Below are 21,361 nucleotides of genomic sequence, written 5' to 3' on the forward strand. Positions count from 1 at the left end.
TAAGGAGAACCAAGCGACTTTCTGGATAAGGTCCCTAATCCTGCAAGAAGTCATCTCATAGGAAGGCAGCTCTCCTTAGTTCTACCTCTAGTTGCACTGTCATCATGAGGTCTTTAGTAGGTCTTCAAAACACTGTCCATTTCTCTGACTTCCAGTCTGCATAAGTTCTCTAGCAGCAAGGCAGACTGGAGTTATGGGCAGGTAGGTTCTAGACACCCAAAGTTTGGAGATTTAGCCAGAGAAATCCTCAGGAAGAGTAATACAATGAAAAATAGCTATAGTGACCCAATTTGGCCAACAGAGGCTCTGGTAAATCTCTGCTGATACCATTTCCATGCACTTCTAAAATGATGATCAAACGAAAGATTAAGATTAGTACCTTTGGTAAAACCTGGAAGAAAAATTTACACCGGAAGAGTCTTTAATTTAAATTCCCAAATAGCTAAAAGAAAGGAGATATAGCATTATATAATCCCTAAAGGGAGAATAAGAACAACAGGTGTGTCCCTAATCCAAATAAGATTCATTGTGATTCTAGAAATGGAGACGGTTGCCTCCTCCCAATTTTTTACCTCATAAGAAATCTTTAGGAGATGTCATAGACTTCCATAAACCAGTAACTAAGCTGTGTGAAGGCACACACAACATGTCGAAGGAGTTCACTCTAGTAGTTTCTAGCACATAGTAGAGATGCTCCATAAATTTATTAAATGAATAATAAAGTTTGGAAAAGCAAAGTCAGTATTATAACTATATTTGAAAGGAAAGTAACTATTTTACAACTTTAGGAACATTAAAGGCAGGCATGAGATTTTCTGATTTATAAAATGTAAAAGAGAAACTACCATTAAAATACTAAAACTATTTCCACAAAGGAATAGGAAGACTGAAAAGGGCAGTAGTTCTGTGTCAAAAGTGTGACTAACCTAATAAGCATCACTGTATGTGAATATAGGCAAAAACTTGGTAAACTGTGGTAGGTACTGAGTATACACCCAATTAATGGCCTTTATAAAAGACCCAGTACTTGTTACCTGTCAAGTATATTTTTCTTCCTCATAACAGTTGAGCCACTCCCAAGGAGAAAACCAAGATCTGTTTCTCCAAGTAACTGAGTCTTTGGGCCTCACTTTGTTAAAAAAAAAAAAAAAAAAAAAAAAAAAAAAGAAAAACAAAAGAAACAACTCCCTCCCCACCATGGAGACCAGAGATCTTATAATGAATACATAATGCTACACACCGAAGGAATTTGATTAAGGTACCTTTTCATTACTCAAAAAAGCCAAAACAAAAGTCGATTTTAAAGCACCTGAGTTACTAGTTGGTGTATAGGAGATACGGAAAACATTTACAGTTATATTTCTCCCATCTCCCCACCAATCCATGTTTCCAGTATCCTCACTGGTGACTCCCAAAATATTTCTGAAATATGAATTACCCTGTTTCCCAACTATCTCCATATCCAGTTACAACATAGTTCAGAGTTTAACTCCATCATCAGTCAATCTGAGGGCAGCTGTTGTACTGGCTCTGTTTTTATAGGCTCAGAAGACACTTCTATTCATTGCGATATCCTATGTTAGAACCAAATAAGAAAGACCTTGTTCTAGTCATCTGGAGCCATAAAAAAAGCTTCTATCAAAAACAAACACAGAAGCTCAACAGCCTAGCTGCCAGTGCACAACCACAGACAATAAAGAAGTGAACTCTTTCAGGGATTCTTATGATTGTGATTAAAACAACAAGTTAACAGAGCAAAAACCACTTGCTATGTGATTTTTCTCGCACAGCAGCAAAAGGACTAGGTATGGTGGATGTGTTAAGACCGTATTACAAATGATATTTGTCACTCTGAGTTAACTGCTGACTTTGTGTAAGATGAAAATTAATTTCTATGTACTAACAGAACCATCAAGTCACCTTCTTTCGCACTGAGGCTGTCCACAAAGAATGAAGACAATCCCATTTCATTCGACAGTTTACTAAAGAAAATCAATGGCTGAGTGAATGTCCACTCTAAGGCGGCTTTGATGCCTCTTTAGTATTAACTATTAAAAGAAAGCTCTTGGAGAAGGAGACTCAGCTGATGCACATAGGCAGCTGGGGTTGCACACACTTATTCCAGCCCCCATCTTCTCTGAAGTACAGGCATGCCTCAGAGATACTGCGTTCAGTTCCAGACCACCACAATAAACTGAGTCAAATGAATTTTTTGGTTTCCCAGTGCATATAAAAGTTTTTTTACACAGTACTGTAGTCTAAGTGTGCAACAGCACTATGTCTACAAAACAATGTACACACATTAGTTAAAAAATACTTTATTGCTAAAAAAAAAATGCTAACCATCATCTAAGCTCTCAGTAAGCTATAATCACTGTTCACAGATTACCATAACAAATAATAATCAGAAATTCTGAAATACTGTGAGAATTACCAAAACCTGACACAGAGACACAAAGTTAGCAAATGCTGCTGGAAAAATGGTGCCAATACCCTTGCTCTATGCAAGGTTGCCACAAACCTTCAATTTGTGTTAAAAAGGTGGCGGGGGGGGGGGGGCAATATCTGTAAGTGTAGTAAAGCAAAGTGCAACAGAACAAGGTATGCCTGTAAGGAAATTTGATCTGGAACACCAGGCAATGTATCTTGGGTTCTACAACGTATTGACTACAATGACCCTATGCAAACACCATGTCTCAGCTTTAGATTCCTCCCCTGCAAAATGAGAGAATGAAGTAACTGACCTACTTAATCCTCAGTTTCTAAAGTCAAGAAACATATTTGCAATTATAAGCAAAATTAATGGAACTAGAAGCTCTTTGCGCCTGTCCCATAAGCCAAAAGCCAATCTACTGTTTAAAAAGTGTCCATTTCTACTTTGAGCTAGACTACTGGGAACAGCAAGATACAGAAACATTAACATGTCTTCTTATGTTTGATTAACTCAAGGCAAACAGGACTCAAAGCTGCAAAGAATTTTCTCCCAAATTTGACAGTGCTTGAAGAATCCTCCTTACTATTCTAGCTATATAGGAACAAACTGACTTAGGCCATGCTTGAGGGGAATACTGGTATACTATCTGGAAACAAATGTCTTTAAAAATGTGTTAAAGTTCCTCTAACACCAAGAAAAGAGATAACCATTTCTCTAGAGATTTCTACTATAAAAAATTCTTTTTACTATCAGAAAGACTAAATAAACCTGTTCTACATTCAGGAGAGTCTAAACAAAAAGACAATGTGTCTCAACGATCATCTTTGGTTTGGATTCCATTACTTCTTGAGGATTAATGTAATATCCGCTTCAGAGACTTTGCTTCAATTCATTTCTCTACATTACTGCCTATCTACTTAAAACACCTATCTGCTTTCATCCCTCTGAAGTCCCAACCTACAAATCAGCACAGTAAGCAACACCCTCCACCCTCAACTTCAGCTTTGTATCTTACCCTCACCAGTATAATCTCATCCTCCTTCAGAAACCTCTCCAAGTAAACATTTAAGAACAAAACAAAAAACCAAAAGGGGCACATGGGTGGCTCAGTTAAGTGTCCAGGTCTCTATTTCGTTTTAGGTTATGATCTCACAGTTCATGGAATGGAGTCCCATGTTGGGCTTTATGTTGATAGTGTGGAGCCTGCCTGGGATTCTCTCTGTCCCTCTCTCTCTGCCCCTCCCTCACTTGTGCTCATGCTCTCTCTCAAAATAAATAAATAAATAAATATTTAAAAAGAAAGAAAGAAAGAAAGAAAGCAAGCAAGCAAGCAAGCAAGCTGTCTTAAACCTTCCTCTACAACCACGGTAAGTTCTAAGCCATCTTAACCAATGCTTTTTCCCTCCAAATCTCTTTCTATTCTTGCCCTTCCCACTTTCAGAGAGAGTGTCTCTCTCTCACCACCCCCCACCCTTGGCTCTTCTGTAGCAATTTATCCTTTATCTAACCTTGATTTTATGTTAATCTGCCTTGATTTTATGTTACTCATATATGTATCAGTAATATGTTTGTGGTTGGGTCGTTTTTTTTTGTTTCAGTGGTGGGGGAAGAGGGGGAGCACAGATTTTTAAAAACATTGTTTTTTTAATGTTTGAGAGAGAGACAGACTGAGCAGAGGAGGGGCAGAGAAGGGAGACACAGAACCTGAAGCAGACTCTTGGCTCTGAGCTGTCAGCACAGAGCCTGATGTGGGGCGCAAACTCAAAAACCATGAGATCATGACCTGAGCCGAGGTTAGACACTTAACCAACTGAGTCACCCAGGAGCCCAGGGGGAAGCACAGATTTTAATGACACTTACAATTCCGGATGTTCTTGGGTTCATAAAATATCTGAAGTCACTAGAATTTAAGACCCTTGAGGGCAGAGAATAGTCAATGCTGAGAACAATGCCAGATCTTCGTAAATATTTAATAAATACTTGATTGACTGTGATTGCTTTAAAATACCCCAGACTAGGGGACCCTGGGTGGCTCAGTCAGTTGAGCATCCAACTCTTGATTTTGGCTCAGGTCATGATCCCAGAGTTACGGGATTGAGCCCCATGTCAGCTCTGTCTCCCTCCCTCCCTCTGCCCCTTCTCTGCCTTGCCCCAGCTCACTCTTAAAAAAAAAAAAAAAAGAGAGAGAGAGAGAGAGAGAGAGACAGAAAACTTAACAGATGCAACAAGACTGGAATAAGTTTATTATATTATACTATTCTACTATTTTTTTTTCTTAAAGATTTTATTTTTAAATAATCTCTACACCCAAATTAGGGCTTGAGCTCACAACCCCAAGATAGAGAGTAGCATGCTCCACTGACTGAGCCGGCCAGGTGCCCCTGCTTTTGTATAGGTTTGAAAATTTCCATAATAAAAAGCTGGGAAAAAATCATCTGTGTACATGTCCCACTAGACTGTAGGGTCTTATATTCCACAGACTGTCTTATTCCTCTCTATAGCCTTTACAGATCTTTACAGTGTAACGAAAGTTTACTGAATGGTTTTTTTGTTTTGTTTTGAGAGGAGAGTGCACACCTCTGCGTAGCGTGCGTGTGTGCACACGTGTGTGCACACGTGTGCAGGAGGGGCAGAGGGAGAGACAGAGTCTTAAGCAGTCCCTGCACCCAGTGCAGAGCCTGACATGGGGCTTGATCTCACAACCAAGTACGATCATGACCTAAGCCAAAATCAAGAGTAAGACACTCAACTGAGCCACGCAGGCACCCCAGAAGTTTACTGAAATTTTCTTTTTCTCTGAATTGCTGAGTTAACCTCTACTTCCTCCTTTTTTTCTTGCTCATTCTATTTTGTTTATGCTGCCAGAGGCTAACCTGTGCCCCCCAAACAAGCCCTGGGAGGAATCTGAACCCAGACTGATGTGAACGGGAGCCAAAGCATTCCCTGAAAGTCTGTCTTCTTCTGATATGAACCCCATAAAACCTAAAGGCTTTAGTGAGGATGTACATGGAACTTAGACTAAATTCAAGAGTTGGGACCTTACCCTTTTTAGCAACAATAGCTAAACTATATGCATATCGAATCTTCCCTTCCTCAAAATATAATGATGCTTATATCCCCAGAATTATAAACTTCTTCATTCTTGATAGGGGAAGAGTTAGTAAAAATTTTTGAATACAAACTTTTGAATTTCACCCACCCTCCAAAATTAGGACTCACTTATAGTCTAAGCCTCTCAACATAATTGTTAAACTACTCTCACTCTCCATAGCAAACATCACTTCCACACTATTACCTGCTAAGTATGGAAGCTCCTATGCCTCTGGTCAACAAATACTTTAATCTACCTAAGCATCTGAGTTCAATATCACCAGCTGGTTATTAGCTCAACAAAATCTTGAACCTACACACACAAAACTGAAGTCATAAAGAGCACATAGAGCTAAAGCACATGATGGAAGGCACAATACAAGGAAACGAAGAATCAGGCGTCAATTCCACAGGTCTCTTAGAGTAGGTGGCCACAGCCAAACAAAAAAATTACCTGTCTACCTAGCCTTCATTAAATGTCTAAAGATAAATGCCTAAATAGGCATGCAAATTTGCATTTATACAGTAATAATCCTTTCCTATATAGCTCAGAGTTAAGGAACAATCAGAATATCACATCATTTCTACCTTTGGCCCATACTGGTATGTGTGCACGTTCATCCACACATTTCCCCCACATTGTTGTTTTCAACTGAACCAAATAAATTTTGAAAAGTTCTGTTTGTCCTCAACTTACTGCTTGTCCATTGGCTTCATAAAGTGGGCATTTTTGCTTGATCTTGGCCAGTTCCATATTTACTTGTTTGCTGACCACAGCCATGGGATTCCCTCCTAAAAAAAACTCAAACTATTATATTCAACACAACTATGAAAAGAGAACAAAAAATCGAAGCAAAAGTATTTTTACTAAAAATTTAAAATACTCAAAGCTTAGGGTACATGAATTATAGATCAAAAAATGCCCAAAGTAAATGTAGGATATATGAAATATGTAAGATAAGCGTAAAGAAGGAAAAAAACCCCATGTTAGTTAACATTTTATTATAGATCCTTCTAGATTTTGTGTGCATAAAATTAGAGACATACACACACTAAAGGATCATAACACATGTATTGTTTTGGAATCTTCTTTCAACTTAGCAATAAACTGGCCATCATTTCAGGTTAATACACGGCTACATAATTTTTAGTGGCTGTATAGTTCACTTTGTATAATAACTTAATCTTCACAACTATGGGTTCTAATGTTTTGCTGTGCCACATGTAAAAAGCTCCAAACAACACGGTTCACTTGTCATTTTCTTGGGATAATTTCCTAGAACTGAATCTGCTAATAGGTCAAAACATGTACAATTTAAATTTTGCATATAGTGATGTACCTTTTCAGGAAGACTATTTGTCAATCTACCTCTTATGAACACTAAGAACAGTATCCTAAACCAAAATATCTTGAAGCCACATTTACGGCTTTAAAACAGAAGCTTGATAATGAGTCTCAGACCTTGTTTAACAGCACACAACTAAGGACTACTTACCAAGACCTGTTACTACCATAGCTCCAAGATCAGCTACATAGTTTCCCTTGCGAAATGTAGCCACTCGTCCACCCACTCGATCCTGTTTTCAGAAATTAAATGGCTAAAATCATCAATTCTATTTTAACCATGAGAACCTGGCATGGTACCATCCCAGGCCTCTTTTATAATTTAACAAGGTATAGTTTATACATAGCATGCAGTGTGGGCACCATGTGCAAACAAAGTTTAACTATTTAAACTTTGGGAGTGGTAGGTTAATGAATGACACAGAATTAAGTGACAGGGGATAGAAAACAATTTGACAGCCAGAGATACTATTTAGCTACAGCTGCTATTCTCTCTCTCCCCAGCTGTCTCTAATACCATTTACTATACAGGCTGACCAAGGGCCACTCACACAGAAAATATCTGTTCACAAATTGTAACGTAGCACTGAATGCCATCTTTCTACCACCATGTTCTGACTCTTGCCCTTCATCCCCTAAGTCAGCTGGGAATGACAGATGACTTCAACAAATGATTCTCCAGTGCAGCCCCATGCCCAGGGGCAGGGTGTCTACTGAGCATAAACTTGCGACAATAGCTCTCATTCCTCAACAGGCCCTGGTTTATCTCTGCTGACCAGGGAGGTTCCATGGGAAAAATTACTGAGCTGTAGTGATACTTCAATCATGGATATTATGAGAATACTCTGTAACCTCCAAATAAACAAAAGTAAAACAAAAACCTGTCAGCTAGATTAGGACCCTGCATGGGTAGGGATCATAATGATCCCATTATTCATCACTGTATTGCTAGTACAAAGGGCAAGAGGGCACACAAATGTTTCCTGAATTACCTATATTTAGTAAGACCACATAAAAATTATTCTGATTTCTTCATACTCTATTTGAAAATATTTTAAAAAATTAGCAATAAAAAGCAACCTAGATTGTACTGCACAAAACATTTTGAAAGCTTCTATAAAATTTTAGATTTTTAGGTTACCCGAGAAGTGTTTGTTTTATTGTTCTTTTTTAAATGGTGTAAGCCCAGGGAGGCCTTTAAGCCACTGGAAGATAACTAAATATCAAAAATTACCCATGAAAATAATCTGAATAGTAGCATCTTAATTTGATGTTCTTTTTTCCCCCCACTCTGTGCCATCATCCCTTTCCTCCTTCAATTTCCATTTCTCTTTCTAGGACAAATGATAAGGGAACCAATATATCTGGCTTCATCAGGCCCTCAAGACAGCTGCTGCCTGAGAAGCACCTGAGAAGCACCTGAGAAGCACCTCTTTTACTATTAAACAGGGAACACAATTCACTATGTTCCACACTAAAAATAACTGCCACCTGCACAGGGTACATCCACGAAGGCCCAAAATTTGAAAGCTAACTGCAAGAAACAATGACTTGAAAATATCCATCAAAGGGCTATATGGACCATTCACAAACTCTAAATACTCACTGAACACCTTTCAAAGCTTTACTGTCAAAAATGCTTTATCCAATATACTAACACTATCTAAAACACTTTGAGTACTATATAAATCAGTTTGGTTTAGTTCAAGTTGTAGGATTCATTAATTTGCAACAGATAATTTCTTATTGCACTGACGAATACCTATCATATTTCTATTAGGTTAGCTTCTAAACACAAAATAAAATTCTTACCCTGGCTTCCAAAAGTGTAACATCCATTCCGAAACTTTGTAATTGACGAGCTGCTGCCAAGCCAGAGACCCCAGAGCCTATGATAATTACCTTTCCTGTCTTTTTAGCTAAAAGTAAAAAACAAAAATTATAATATTTGGTCGTAGGTTTAAGAATTTGTATTCATCATTTTTTTAAATCATGAAAACCTCTAGGTTCTTACCATATCATGATGTCTTACCAAGTAAACAATTCACTTATTTTCAAAATAGAGAAACTAACACAAATAAGCAAATATCTGAAACTTACAAACTTTAATCCAATGTTAAAAATTTATAAATGAAATCCTTTAAACATTAACTTTCTCAGTACACCTCAATCATCTGCTTTGGCATCTGTGACTGGTTAACTTATGACTATCTGTTTCATTTACTTCCCAATTATACTAGGACAATTTGAGTAGCCAATTTATTCTTAAAGCTGTTTTCTTTCAGCTCTACTTCTGCAGTCCTTAGTATCTCTTTTTGCAGAATTATTAAAGCATCAAAAATAAATAAATATATCTGTTAATTCTCAAAATATCCCTATCTCCTGGATTCCTGGCAGTATAAAGAACTGGTCAATGAGAGAAAACCTCAAATCTCTGCTTTCATAACAGACTTCTCTTGTTTTTAACAATTTTTTTTTTAATGTTTATTTATTTTTGAGAGAGAGAGAAAGACAGAGTGTGAGTGGGTGAGGGGCAGAGAGAGAGGGAGACACAGAATCCGAAGCAGGCTCCAGGCTCCAGGTTCTGAGCTATCAGCACAGAGCCCGATGCGGCACTCACAAGTTGCGAGATCATGACCTGAGCTGAAGTCGGACATTTAACCGACTGAGCCACGCAGGCGCCCCAACAAATTTTGTTTTCTGATTTTTCTTAAATTTGAAATTCAGAATCTTTCACTAAAGTACACCTGTCAGACCAGAAACTACAAGAAATGCACATTTATGAAGAGATTTTACTTTAAATCTCTTTAGACTAAGAAATTAAAAAAAAAAAAAATGCTAAAAGCCTCCTAGAAATAAAACAGAGTCCTAGAATTGTAACTTAAGACCACGAAGTCCACTGGCCAAGTCCTTACTTGGTAGGGGTTTTATCCTTTTGTAGATGCCGAAGTTGATAAGACCGTGACGCTCTAAATAACTGTGAACTCGGTGGACAAGCACAGTGTCACCTACGGAATAAATGGATTTTACAACATATTTATATTTTAGGCAGCTTAAACAGAAAGCTCTTTAACTCTTCTGTTTTTCCATCATGAAGTTATTCTGTAGTACATATTATCCACGAGCCTCAGATAATGTGACTCCTTTAGAAAAGTGATTCCTAGCATGTTAGTCTATGATGTAGTCCAAAATGCATATCATAGAATTTGCTATTTTAAAGAAGGACAATACGCTATAGATGAAATAAAGGATAAAACCAACCCTTTAAAAGTAGTATTATATCAGTTACTTTGGCAAAAATTTTTCAAGACTTTGTTGGTGGCAAGTGGAAAATGAGAAAGCCAGACAGACAGCCAATCAAATGTCAACAAGGTACGCCGTGGATTAAAGTTGAAATGTAGTCCTTGGGAAATTATTAGCAATCTCTTAAACTTACAATGTAAAAACTAATAATTAAAAACACATAATAGTTTTCTATAAGGCTTATTTTTGCATAGCACAAGGCAAAGATGGAAATATGAGTGAAAAACTCATTATCAGCGAACTATAAGCCAAAACTAGTCCCACTAAAAACACCACTTACTGTTGTAAGGCGCTTCTAATTGTTGAAGAGTAGCCTCAAAGGTCAGCTGAATCTTTGGATTATCCAACCACAACTGCAACTGTATTTAAATGATAGAAATTTTATTACACAAGCAGACATAAACTTTAAAGTATCTTTTCAACTTTAAGGCCTCAAATATACACTTTCCTTTCATTGAAACAGTGAGGGTTACATTCCTGACAAACTGATAGAACACAAAGCCAGGTCAAATAAGTGAATTATTGAAGAAGCTGGAAGATGGCACAAAAACAGACACATAGACCAATGGAATAGAATAGAGACCCCAGAGGTGGACCCACAAATGTATGGCCAACTAACCTTTGACAAAGCAAGAAAGAATATCCAATGGAAAAAAGACAGTTTCTTTAACAAATGGTGCTGGGAGAACTGGACAGCAACATGCAGAAGAATGAAACTAGATCACTTTCTTACACCATTCACAAAAATAAACTCAAAATGGATGAAGGCCCTGAATGTGAGACAGGAAACCATCAAAACCCTACAGGAGAAAGCAGGAAAAAAACCTCTCTGACCTCAGCCGCAGCAATTTCTTACTCAACACATCTCCAAAGGCAAGGGAATTAAATGCAAAAATGAACTATTGGGACCTCATCAAGATAAAAAGCTTCTGCACTGCAAAGGAAACAATCAACAAAACTAAAAGGCAACCAGCGGAATGGGAAAAGATTATTTGCAAATGGCATATCGGATAAAGGGCTACTAGTATCCAAAATCTACAAAGAACTCACCAAATTCCACATCCGAAAAACAATCCAGTGAAGAAATGGGCAAAAGACATGAATAGACACTTTTCTAAAGAAGACATCCAGATGGCCAACAGGCACATGAAAAGATGCTCAACGTCACTCCTCATTAGGGAAATACAAATCAAAACCACACTGAGATACCACCTCATGCTGGTCAGAGTGGCTAAAATGAACAAATCAGGAGACTACAGATGCTGAAGAGGATGCGGAGAAACGGGAACCCTCTTGCACTGTTGGTGGGAATGCAAACTGGTGCAGCTGCTCTGGAAAACAGTGTGGAGATTCCTCAAAAAATTAAAAATAGATCTACCCTATGACCCAGCAATAGCACTGCTAGGAATTTACCCAAGGGATACAGGAGTGCTGATGCATAGGGGCACTTGTACCCCAATGTTTATAGCAGCAATTTCAACAATAGCCAAATTATGGAAAGAGCCTAAATGTCCATCAACTGATGGATGGATAAATAGAACGTGGTTTATACATACAATGGAATACTACTTGGCAATGAGAAAGAATGAAATCTGGCCATTTGTAGCAATGTGGATGGAACTGGAGAGTGTTATGCTAAGTGAAATAAGTCATACAGAGACAGATACCATATGTTTTCACTCATATGTGGATCCTAGGGAAACTTAACCGAAGACCAGAGGGGAGGGGAAGGGGAAAAAAAAAGTTACAGAGAGGGAAGGAGACAAACTATGAGACACTCTTAAATACTAAGAATACCCTAAGAACTGAGGGTTCTAAGAACTGAGGAACTAAGAACTAAGAATACTAAGAACTGAGGGTTGATGGGAGGTGGGGGAGAGGGGAAAGTGGGTGATGGGCATTGAGGAGGGCACCTGTTGGGATGAGCACTGGGTATTGTATGGAAACCAATTTGACAATAAATTATACACACACACACACACACACATATAATTTATATATATATAATGAAGAAGCTGCAAGATATTTAGCCTAAAAAAAAAAAACAAAAAAACAAAAAAACCTAGTAACTTGCCAGTATCATACAGCTGACAAGGACCAACTCAGTTACATGACTCTGGAGATACTGAGCAGGTAAAATCCACAAAATCAGGGGCACCTGGGTGGCTCAGTTGGTTGAGCATCTGACTCTAGCTCAGGTCATGATCTCACACTTGGTGAGTTTCAGCCTGGCTCTCTGCTGTCTGTGCAGAGAGCCTGCTTCGAATCTTCAGTCCCCACCCCACCCCACCCCACCGCCAGCTCCCTGCTTCTGCTCTCTCAAAAATAAACAAACATTTAAAAAAATCCACAAAATCAGGGGCACCTGGGTGGCTCAGTCGGTTGAACGTCCGACTTTGGCTCAGGTCATGATCTTACAGTTAGTGAGTTCGAGCCCCGCGTCAGGCTCTGTGCTGACAGTCAAATCCTGGAGCCTGCTTTGGATTCTGTGTCTCCCTCTCTCTCTGCCCCTAGCCCACTCGCATTCTGTCTCTGTCTCTCTCAAAAATAAATAAACATTAAAAAAAATTTGTTTTTTAAATCCACAAAATCAAATGATCAATTAGATATGCAGAGGTGGCAGGGGGAGGGGGGAAGAGATGCCAAGGATATTCCAGTTTGGGGCTTGTACAACTAAATGAGTTGGTATGTTACTCACTAAACGAGGGCCACTCAAAGAAGGGATAATGAGTTTAGTTTCAAGACAACCAAAAAGAGATACAAGACTAGCATCTAGATAAAGAGCTAGGGTTCTTAAGAGAGTTAAGGTCTGGAGCCATTTGCTTATGGGTGATAAATGAAGCCAATGTGCAGAAGAGGGGTCCTAGAGCAAAAATACACCAGAGGCAGGAAAAGACTGTAAGGAGCCTTAAGGAACTCCAACCAGTTCACAAAATGGCCTTTTTTTAAAAGATAAGACTACAAGGCTGTCAGAGAAGACAAACAACCAGGTAGGCAGGAGAAAAAACAGAATACTGTGTTAAACTAAGTGTGTTTAAGAAGAAGGGAGTGGTCAATTATTTCAAATACTGCTGAAAAAGCAGTAAGATGGGGAATGAAAAATATTATGGTACCATCAATAGACTCTAACATAAATGCTCTTCAAACTGAATACACATCTGTAAAAATGCAAGACCAACTAAATACCACCATATTTAAGTCTTAGCTAAAAATTAACTGCTCCACAAAGTTCAACAAAGAAATGTGGTTCTGTATAAATAAATATAATTACAAAGGGATATGACCAAATTCATAAGCACCCTCTACTTTTCTCGGTGGCCACGGTCAAGGCAAAATGGACTTCCTCACATACACACCAGGCCCAAGCTCCTCACCCTTCAACAGAAGCCGTTTTCCTCTGTCCGTCCTATAAAATAAAGCTCAAGTCATGGTATGTAGTTCAATAATCCTAACGTTGTGGTTTCAAAATTCAGAGGCAAAAGATGTAGTTTAAGATGAGAGAACTGAGGGGCGCCTGGGTGGCTAAGTTGGTTAAACGGCTGACTTCGGCTCAGGTCATGATCCCGCGATCCGTGAGTTCGAGCCCCGTGTCGGGCTCTGTGCTGACAGCCCAGAGCCTGGAGCCTGTTTCAGATTCTGTGTCTCCCTCTCTCTGACCCTCCCCCGTTCATGCTCTGTCTCTCTCTGTCTCAAAAATAAATGAATGTTAAAAAAAAAAAAAATTAAAAAAAAAATGAGAGAACTGACACAATTCTCATAAGAGAATGATTTGTGTTCAGCTTTATAGCCAAACGCCACAACTCTAACCTGGGCCAGTCCTTACTTCCCGAAATCTGGATTTTGGTCACAGAATATAAATCAGAGAAAACAGAAATCACTGTAAACCAACCACTCAAATTCAAGTAAAGAATGAAAACTTTCCTCAGAAGAAACAACAAAAAAAATGACAATCTTATTGAAAAAGCCCATTCAGATCAAACGTTGATATGCTATACACAGAAGCTGATTCTAAGACAAACAAGTGTCGAAATATACAGTATGAATTTTCCATTCACTTTTTAAAAAAAAAAATCACCGTTTTTTTCCATACACCCCAAATCCCTTTATTCTGTACTACGAGAACCCAGCACAACCCACCAATTACTCTAGCTAAATAACATTTAGCAATCTAAGTTCAGCAGTGGTTTTGCAATCTAATACCCAATATAAAGAAGTTAGTGGTAGCTAAAAAGCAGATATGCTAAAAATGACATTCCTGAACTGTATTCAAAGTAGCTAAAATTACAACATAAATTTCTTTTACTTTATATCACCTTAGAGTATAATGAATATGTGCTGCCCTTTTCTACTCTATGGCTAAAAAATTTCTGATGAATAAAGAACATGAAAGAAAAATTCAGAGAAAAAATGGCTAATAAATGTGAAGAAGTCAGTCTAAGTAATTAAAGACATGGAAAAGAAATGAAATATTTTCAGTCTATTATAGCAGCATAGATTATCATCATTTTGATAACCAAAGCAAGGGCAGAGCAATGGGAGTGCCGACTGACTCAGTCTCTCTGGGAGGCAATTTGACAATATATATCAAAACTGTTCCTATTTTTTGACAAAGTAGTTTTCCTTCTAGGACTCTACCATTAGGAAATAATAACCAGAGATAGACTCAAGAATGTATAAAGCTACTCAGAGCTTAATAAAGCACAAACAGACATTTAAATGCCTAAATTAAAAGTATGACTCAACTGTCAGATGAAATATTATGCAGACATTAAAATCAAGCATTTGGCCTGAGAAGGAGGTTGAACCAGATGACAAGAACAGAGTAAGAGTTTCTTTCATCCTGAGAAGGAAAGACAAAATGATTATTTAAAAAAAAAAAGTTTTGGAGAGCCTGGGTGGCTCAGTTAAGTGTCCAACTTCGACTAGGGTCATGATCTCACAGCTTATGAGCTCAAGACCTGCATCGGGCTCTGTGCTGACAGCTCAGAGCCTGGAGCCTGCTTCAGATTCTGTGTCTCCCCCTCTCTCTGCCCCTCCCCCATTCTCTCTCTCTCTTCCTCAAAAATAACATTAAAAAAAAAAGTCTGGGGCACCTGGCTGGCTCAGTCAGTAGAACACCAGACTCTTGATCTCCGGGTTGTGAGTTCGAGTCCCACATGTGGTGTGGAGTTTATTTAAAATAACAGGGATATCTGGGTGGTTATGTCAGTTGAGCATCCAACTCCTGATTTTGGCTCAGGTCATGATCTCATGATTCGTGGGATCAAGCCCCACATCGGGCTCCATGCTGACAGTACAAAGAGAGCCTTCTTGGGATTCCCTCTCTCCCTCTCAAAATAAACATTTAAAATAAATAAAAAAATTTTTTTAAGTTTAAATAAAGATTCTTTGCATTTATGAGGTTATGAAGAATGAAAAGGATGCAAAGAATGTATGGAAATAGCATTTCAATTTTTTAAAAACAAAAATTAAGTATACTTTTAAAAAACTACCTGAAGAGAAAAAAACAACTAACTTTTAACAATGGTAATACCTCTGGATAGTGGTACATGTTATAGATAATTTTATAATTCTTTCCTCTCCTTTCCCCCATATTCTCCATAAAAGTAATAAGCACTATTAATAATCCAAATGGAAAAAAGCAGACATGGAAACTTACTGTGCGGTTTCTAATGAACAGAAAAACCTTCTGGGTCTGTTGTGGTCCACTGATAATATCTGGAAAACAGGCTGCTTCTTGAGAAGTCATCCGGTCATGAGGAAGTCTACTCTGGAAAGCTGCACCCTCCACACCTAGCAAAGAAAGCAAAGGACTTCTGGGAAACGTGCAAGTAAACACAAAACTAGGGATAATGAGACTGCGTTTTTTTGCCTGAAGAACCCCTGTAAAGCTCTGCCTCATGCACAGACTGATCTTACTTCCTTTAAAAAAAATTTTTTTATTTTGCCCAAAAGCTCAACATCTTTAGAATTTACTCACTTTTTTGAGCTTAACATTCCAAAAATTACAGTTTAGTAATGAGTGACACAATCTACCTTAGAAAACATAACAAAGCCTTGAGCATATTTTCTTCATCCACAACATAACTTTGTAACATTAGAAGATACTCTAATTAAAATTAGCATCACTGATAGTGCACATTAAATCTTAAAACTAAAGAACTAGAATAGAGGAAAATATGTGAACAGAAAAGTAAAAGAAACTAGAGTGAAAACACAACCAAATGCTGTCTTTTAAGATTACAGCAGAGAACACGGAGAGGTCTTTAAGGTTTAATAACCAACAGTAAGGAACGCTTATCTCATCAGTGGTACCACCCATTAGTTCCATAAGTCAATACTGGCAAACAGTGAGATCAGTTAGGCAGACTACGATGAAGACACAGAAGAAAGCAAGGAATTTACCTTTCCCAGCAAAAACATTGGGAATGCTTTACTACACACTGCAAGTAAAGTATGCTACTGCGTACTGTATACTACATGTACATATAATGTATACATATCCTCTATACAAGTAAAATTGTATTATTTTGAAATGTATTGTTTTGAAACTCTTCAAATTGGGTATTTTTATATGTAGTTAGTACATCGTAGTAGTTAAGTACATCTTTCTAAGATGTCCTTACAAATATACTTACATGAATTTTACCTCTATCTCTAAGATCACCTTATAAAAGATATACTTAACTACCAGCTCATGGAAATATCAAGACATAATTTAAAGAGTTTCAGAATTCAACACCATTGAAGTGATTATATGCAATCAAATAGGCTCCAGATATCCATATTTAATCATTTAAAGCACATAAAACAAGAAGTTAGAAACACTGATAATGGAAACAAAATTAAAGGAAAGGCACAGTGAGACTAAGAAAATAAAAAGAACAAGGCAGGTAAAGATGTAACTTAGAAAATTATAGCTAAGCTATTAGGGTGTTGTTTCCACAAAGACATTAAACACTACCTAGAAATGGTTAACAAGAGGTCAAGCAAAAATGCCTAATGCTAATATGGACTGCATATTAAGAAACAAAATTCTTGGGAGAGAAGAAAAATTTACCCACTGACAGTAGATAATGAGGACACATGTATTTACATTACTAAACCAACAATTCTCTCATTTAATGAATCTAACTTAAAAACTGTCAGGACAATTAATTATTCCCTAAGGAAAAAAATAATCAGTAAGAGCCATACTACTGAGGGTAGAACATGAAATTAAGGCAAGAAAAAAAAAAGGCTGGCTATCAGGGATATAGGTTATTTCAGTAATGTGAAATTTTCTAAAACTATATATAGCTTTGATGTCCCTAGTCACCTACCACCCAATCAAAATAAACAAAAATTAAAACCAAGACCAAAAACATGTCTCATTATAATGGGCATTATCTACACAATAATCCTGAGTACTCAGAACAAATATCTCTTAAAATAGGTTACCTTCATAAGTGTATACGATTAACATGAAAACCAACGAACTCTACAAACCGTACTTCTTCCTCCCCAAAACGGGTAGTTTTCTTTTTTAGCTATACTAATTTCTACATGCTTATTAAGTCATCACTGAACAGTAATCCTACTGCAAAATATTACTGTCAGTCAAAAAACCACATAGGGAAAAACACTAAATTTTATGATACTTGGCTCCTCATTCCAAGTGCTTGTATGTCAAAAATCACTCTAAAATAGTTGGCTAACTTTGAGAATCTTGAGAATATGTAACAATTTAAAAAATTTAGGGGCGCCTAAGTGGCTCAGTTAGTTAAGCATCTGATTTTGGCTCAGGTCACGATCTCGTGGCTCCATGAGTTTGAGCCCTACCTGGGGTTCTGTGCTGACAGCTCAGAGCCTGGAGCCTGCTTCAGATTCTGTGTCTCCCTCTCTCTCTGCCCCTCCCTTACTCACTTTCTGTCTCTCAAAAATGAATAATTTTTTTTTTAATTTACATAATTCATGTGGCAGTTTTAGAAGTATCTTTAGGGGTACCTAGGTGGTTTAGTCAGTAAGCGTCCGACTCCAGCTCAGGTCATGATCTCATTGTTCGTGGGATCAAGCCCTGCATTGGGCTCTATGCTGACAGTGTAGAATGTGCTTCAGATCCTCTGTCTCCCCCTCTCTGTGCCCTGCCCCTGCTTGCTCTCTCTCTAAAATAAACATTAAAAAAAAAAAAAGTGCCTTTAAATCAAATACCAAATGATTATCAAAAGGAATTAAAGAAGCCAAAAGTTATGACACTAATATATGTGTGGAGTAATATTCTTCTCCATTTCTCTCTTCTACATAACATCCAAAACACCCAGTTATTCTTAAATACTTTGTCAATTTTTAAAAACAAAAAAGTCTCTACTCTGTAATTATTTTCTTCCTCTTGGTTTTTAGGGATGAAGACTATTATTTCAAGGAAGGAAGACCACTATCAATATAAAAGTGAAAATTGTATAACATAAAATTCTAACCTTTTATCAAAGAATCAAAAAATAGGTTAACTTGGAACCTAAGCTGTTCAAAAGCTAAGTAAAGCACTCTTTTAATAGGATATTTCCAAAATGAACTAACAGACCACTCTGGATAATGTAACTCATAAGTATCACCTTTTGAAGGAAAAACCTTAAAGAATACAATTGACTTTAATAATATCCTTATCGGGGCGCCTGGGTGGCGCAGTCGGTTGGGCGTCCGACTTCAGCCAGGTCACGATCTCGCGGTCCGTGAGTTCGAGCCCCGCGTCGGGCTCTGGGCTGATGGCTCAGAGCCTGGAGCCTGTTTCCGATTCTGTGTCTCCCTCTCTCTCTGCCCCTCCCCCGTTCATGCTCTGTCTCTCTCTGTCCCAAAAATAAATAAATGTTGAAAAAAAAAAAAGTTTAAAAAAAAAAATATCCTTATTAAAAAGTACCAGTAGTACATATAATTCAGCCCTAATTTACACTTAGTGTTTGTGTGCTCTTAACAGAATCTGGTATTCCGGAAATTTAGAATGTTTCAAAGATGCTATCCTAATTTTTTTAAAGCTTCAAGGCTGCCTACATATCAATCTTGCCCCTCAGTTCAATTCCTTTCTCTCAATTTCACACAGGAAATTCCAGCATCACCTTTCAAAATGCAGTCATGCTAAAGCAGAAATGCCTTTCTAATGGTCTGACAGGCTCACACTTTCTCTGAAAACATAGTTAAAAGTCATAAAATATTTAAGGGAATATAAAGACCTTTTTGGGTAGATTAGAGAAGCAGAAAGGGGCGGGAGGGAGGTGAGGATATAGACACTCTATTCCATGAAATCATTTCCTCCCTGATTCTGACATATAAGTAGCACCTTGAGTAGAATAAGGTAACAGAGATATAACACTTAAAAGAAAAGAAGGCCTCCATAAAAGTTACTAGCTTTCATTTCTTTTTCACGAGGTAGATAAATTAACTAGATTTCTAGTTGAAGAGGGAAAACAAAAGTCTCACAAGAATCCTCATACAAAAGACTACTTAAATTAGTAAACTCTAGATGCACCATATTCAGTCCTATAATAGTTTAAAAATAAAGAATAGGGGTAGAGGAAAGAAAAAGAGGAGAATCATATAATTTCTTATGCTTTAGATTTTTTGTTTTTAGGGTAAACGCACACTTTAAATGATTCTATGAGGGAGGATATAAGGACTAGTCTATGCATAAGAAAGAAGATCTCTGGGTTCTCTCACTCCTCCAAGTGTTTGTGTATCCTTGGTCATACCATTTAACTGTTTCAAGTCCTCATCCATAAAATGGGTGGATACAATATCTGTTTGACTGCAGGAAGTTAGAGAAAATGACCTCAAGTTCCCTTAACTTTTAAGATTTAAGATGTATACACCAACTTGATGTGGATTTATAAAAGTCAAGATATGATCCTGGTCCCAAGATACTCATGAGGGTCATTTGGCTTTATTTAAAAAAAAAAAGAATGTTGATCGCTTACAAGCACATGCTTCTAACTGATCATCTTACAAATGCATGCTTCTGAATATGGCAAAGATCTGAAGAGAGATCTTGAAGGGTTTAGAATAGTCACCACCACTCTTGGAAACACTGTAAAAAAATCATGTTCTACTAAACAGTAAGTCAGAAGCACCACAGTTTTATATGAAAGTCTGTTTTTACTTTCAGCAATACAACATATTATTTACTAAAGCAAAAGAGTAAATTTACTCACGTTAAAACAAAAAGCAACAAGAAAACTCAATTTATTTCTTCAAGATTAAAGCTCTAAAGGCTATCCCTGATCCTCAACAGTTCCATGGAAGATCCAATTGTGCATCATTTAATAAAGAGCATTCTTAAAAGGTTTATCTGCCACAGATACTCTGAATGAGGATTTTAACTCCTCTAAAATAACCATGTACTGATTATCAACCTCCAATCCTTGGGACAGCACTGAAACAAGTCTACCTCTAACATTCTGGATCCCCTAAGTACTAATTGCTGCATTAACAGTGAATTTTGACCCAAGAGAGTAAAATACAAATATTTCCTAGACCTGGTGTACACAAACTGCAAAATACAAATAATTTTAAGGTAGACTTAACAGTTGAAAAGTGACAAACTCCAAAAGTGAAGTAACACCTATTCCAGTTCTATCATAATGTATATACATGTATCAGTCAGTTTTGAGCATTGAACCACACAAAAACATCCTGGGCAAAGGATGAAATCCAGACATACTACTTTGGATTCCTGGAACAAACTTTAATGGCTCCAGATGGGCCCTATAAATCATTTAACCTTTTACTTTTTCCTACAAGTAAAAATCTCATAGTTTGGTCTGAAAAGAAAGAGCATTTTGAGCAGACTTTTAAAAAAATGACTAATTTTCATGTGACAAAATGTTTACACTACAAAATAATTATGCAATGTTAACTGAAAAAAATGTACCCAAATACTATCTAACAACCATTTCTGAAAAGTCCCTTACCTGCATAATTCATCTGACTAGTCCTAGAATGCCTTTCCGTCCTATTTTTTTTTTTTTTTTGGAAGGCTTTTGGCCTATGGCTCCTCCTCTCTGTGTGTTCAGCTATATTTCTTTTTAAAGGTCCCATGATTCTGTTTTGTATGTTTACTGTTACTATAAAAGCTGCTGGGGAGAAAAGTACCTGCCATCTCCTCAAAAACATGAAGAGTGGAGGGCTGAGATCGGCCTGAGGACTTCAAAAGGTTTTGCTTG

The 21,361-nt window shown here is 37.5% G+C and overlaps 1 protein-coding gene across 4 annotated transcripts in view; it reads right to left on the minus strand.

The window, feature by feature from the left end:
* KDM1A (lysine demethylase 1A) overlaps positions 1 to 21,361 on the minus strand; it is a 62,333-nt gene that overhangs the window by 17,509 nt on the left and 23,463 nt on the right. For all 4 annotated transcript variants that reach the window (XR_007154815.1, XM_047871187.1, XM_047871185.1 and 1 more), the window contains 6 exons: positions 15,832 to 15,965; positions 10,453 to 10,531; positions 9,785 to 9,877; positions 8,682 to 8,788; positions 7,021 to 7,102; positions 6,222 to 6,316 (listed from right to left, as the gene is read on the minus strand). Coding sequence is in view for 3 of the 4 variants with exons in the window: in XM_047871187.1 (XP_047727143.1) it covers positions 6,222 to 6,316; positions 7,021 to 7,102; positions 8,682 to 8,788; positions 9,785 to 9,877; positions 10,453 to 10,531; positions 15,832 to 15,965 (590 nt within the window). In the remaining variant the exon portion in view is untranslated. The remainder of the gene's footprint in view (positions 1 to 6,221; positions 6,317 to 7,020; positions 7,103 to 8,681; positions 8,789 to 9,784; positions 9,878 to 10,452; positions 10,532 to 15,831; positions 15,966 to 21,361) is intronic.

The sequence above is a fragment of the Prionailurus viverrinus genome, chromosome C1, assembly GCF_022837055.1.
Source record: "Prionailurus viverrinus isolate Anna chromosome C1, UM_Priviv_1.0, whole genome shotgun sequence".
In the NCBI taxonomy this organism is placed as follows: Eukaryota; Metazoa; Chordata; class Mammalia; order Carnivora; family Felidae; genus Prionailurus; species Prionailurus viverrinus.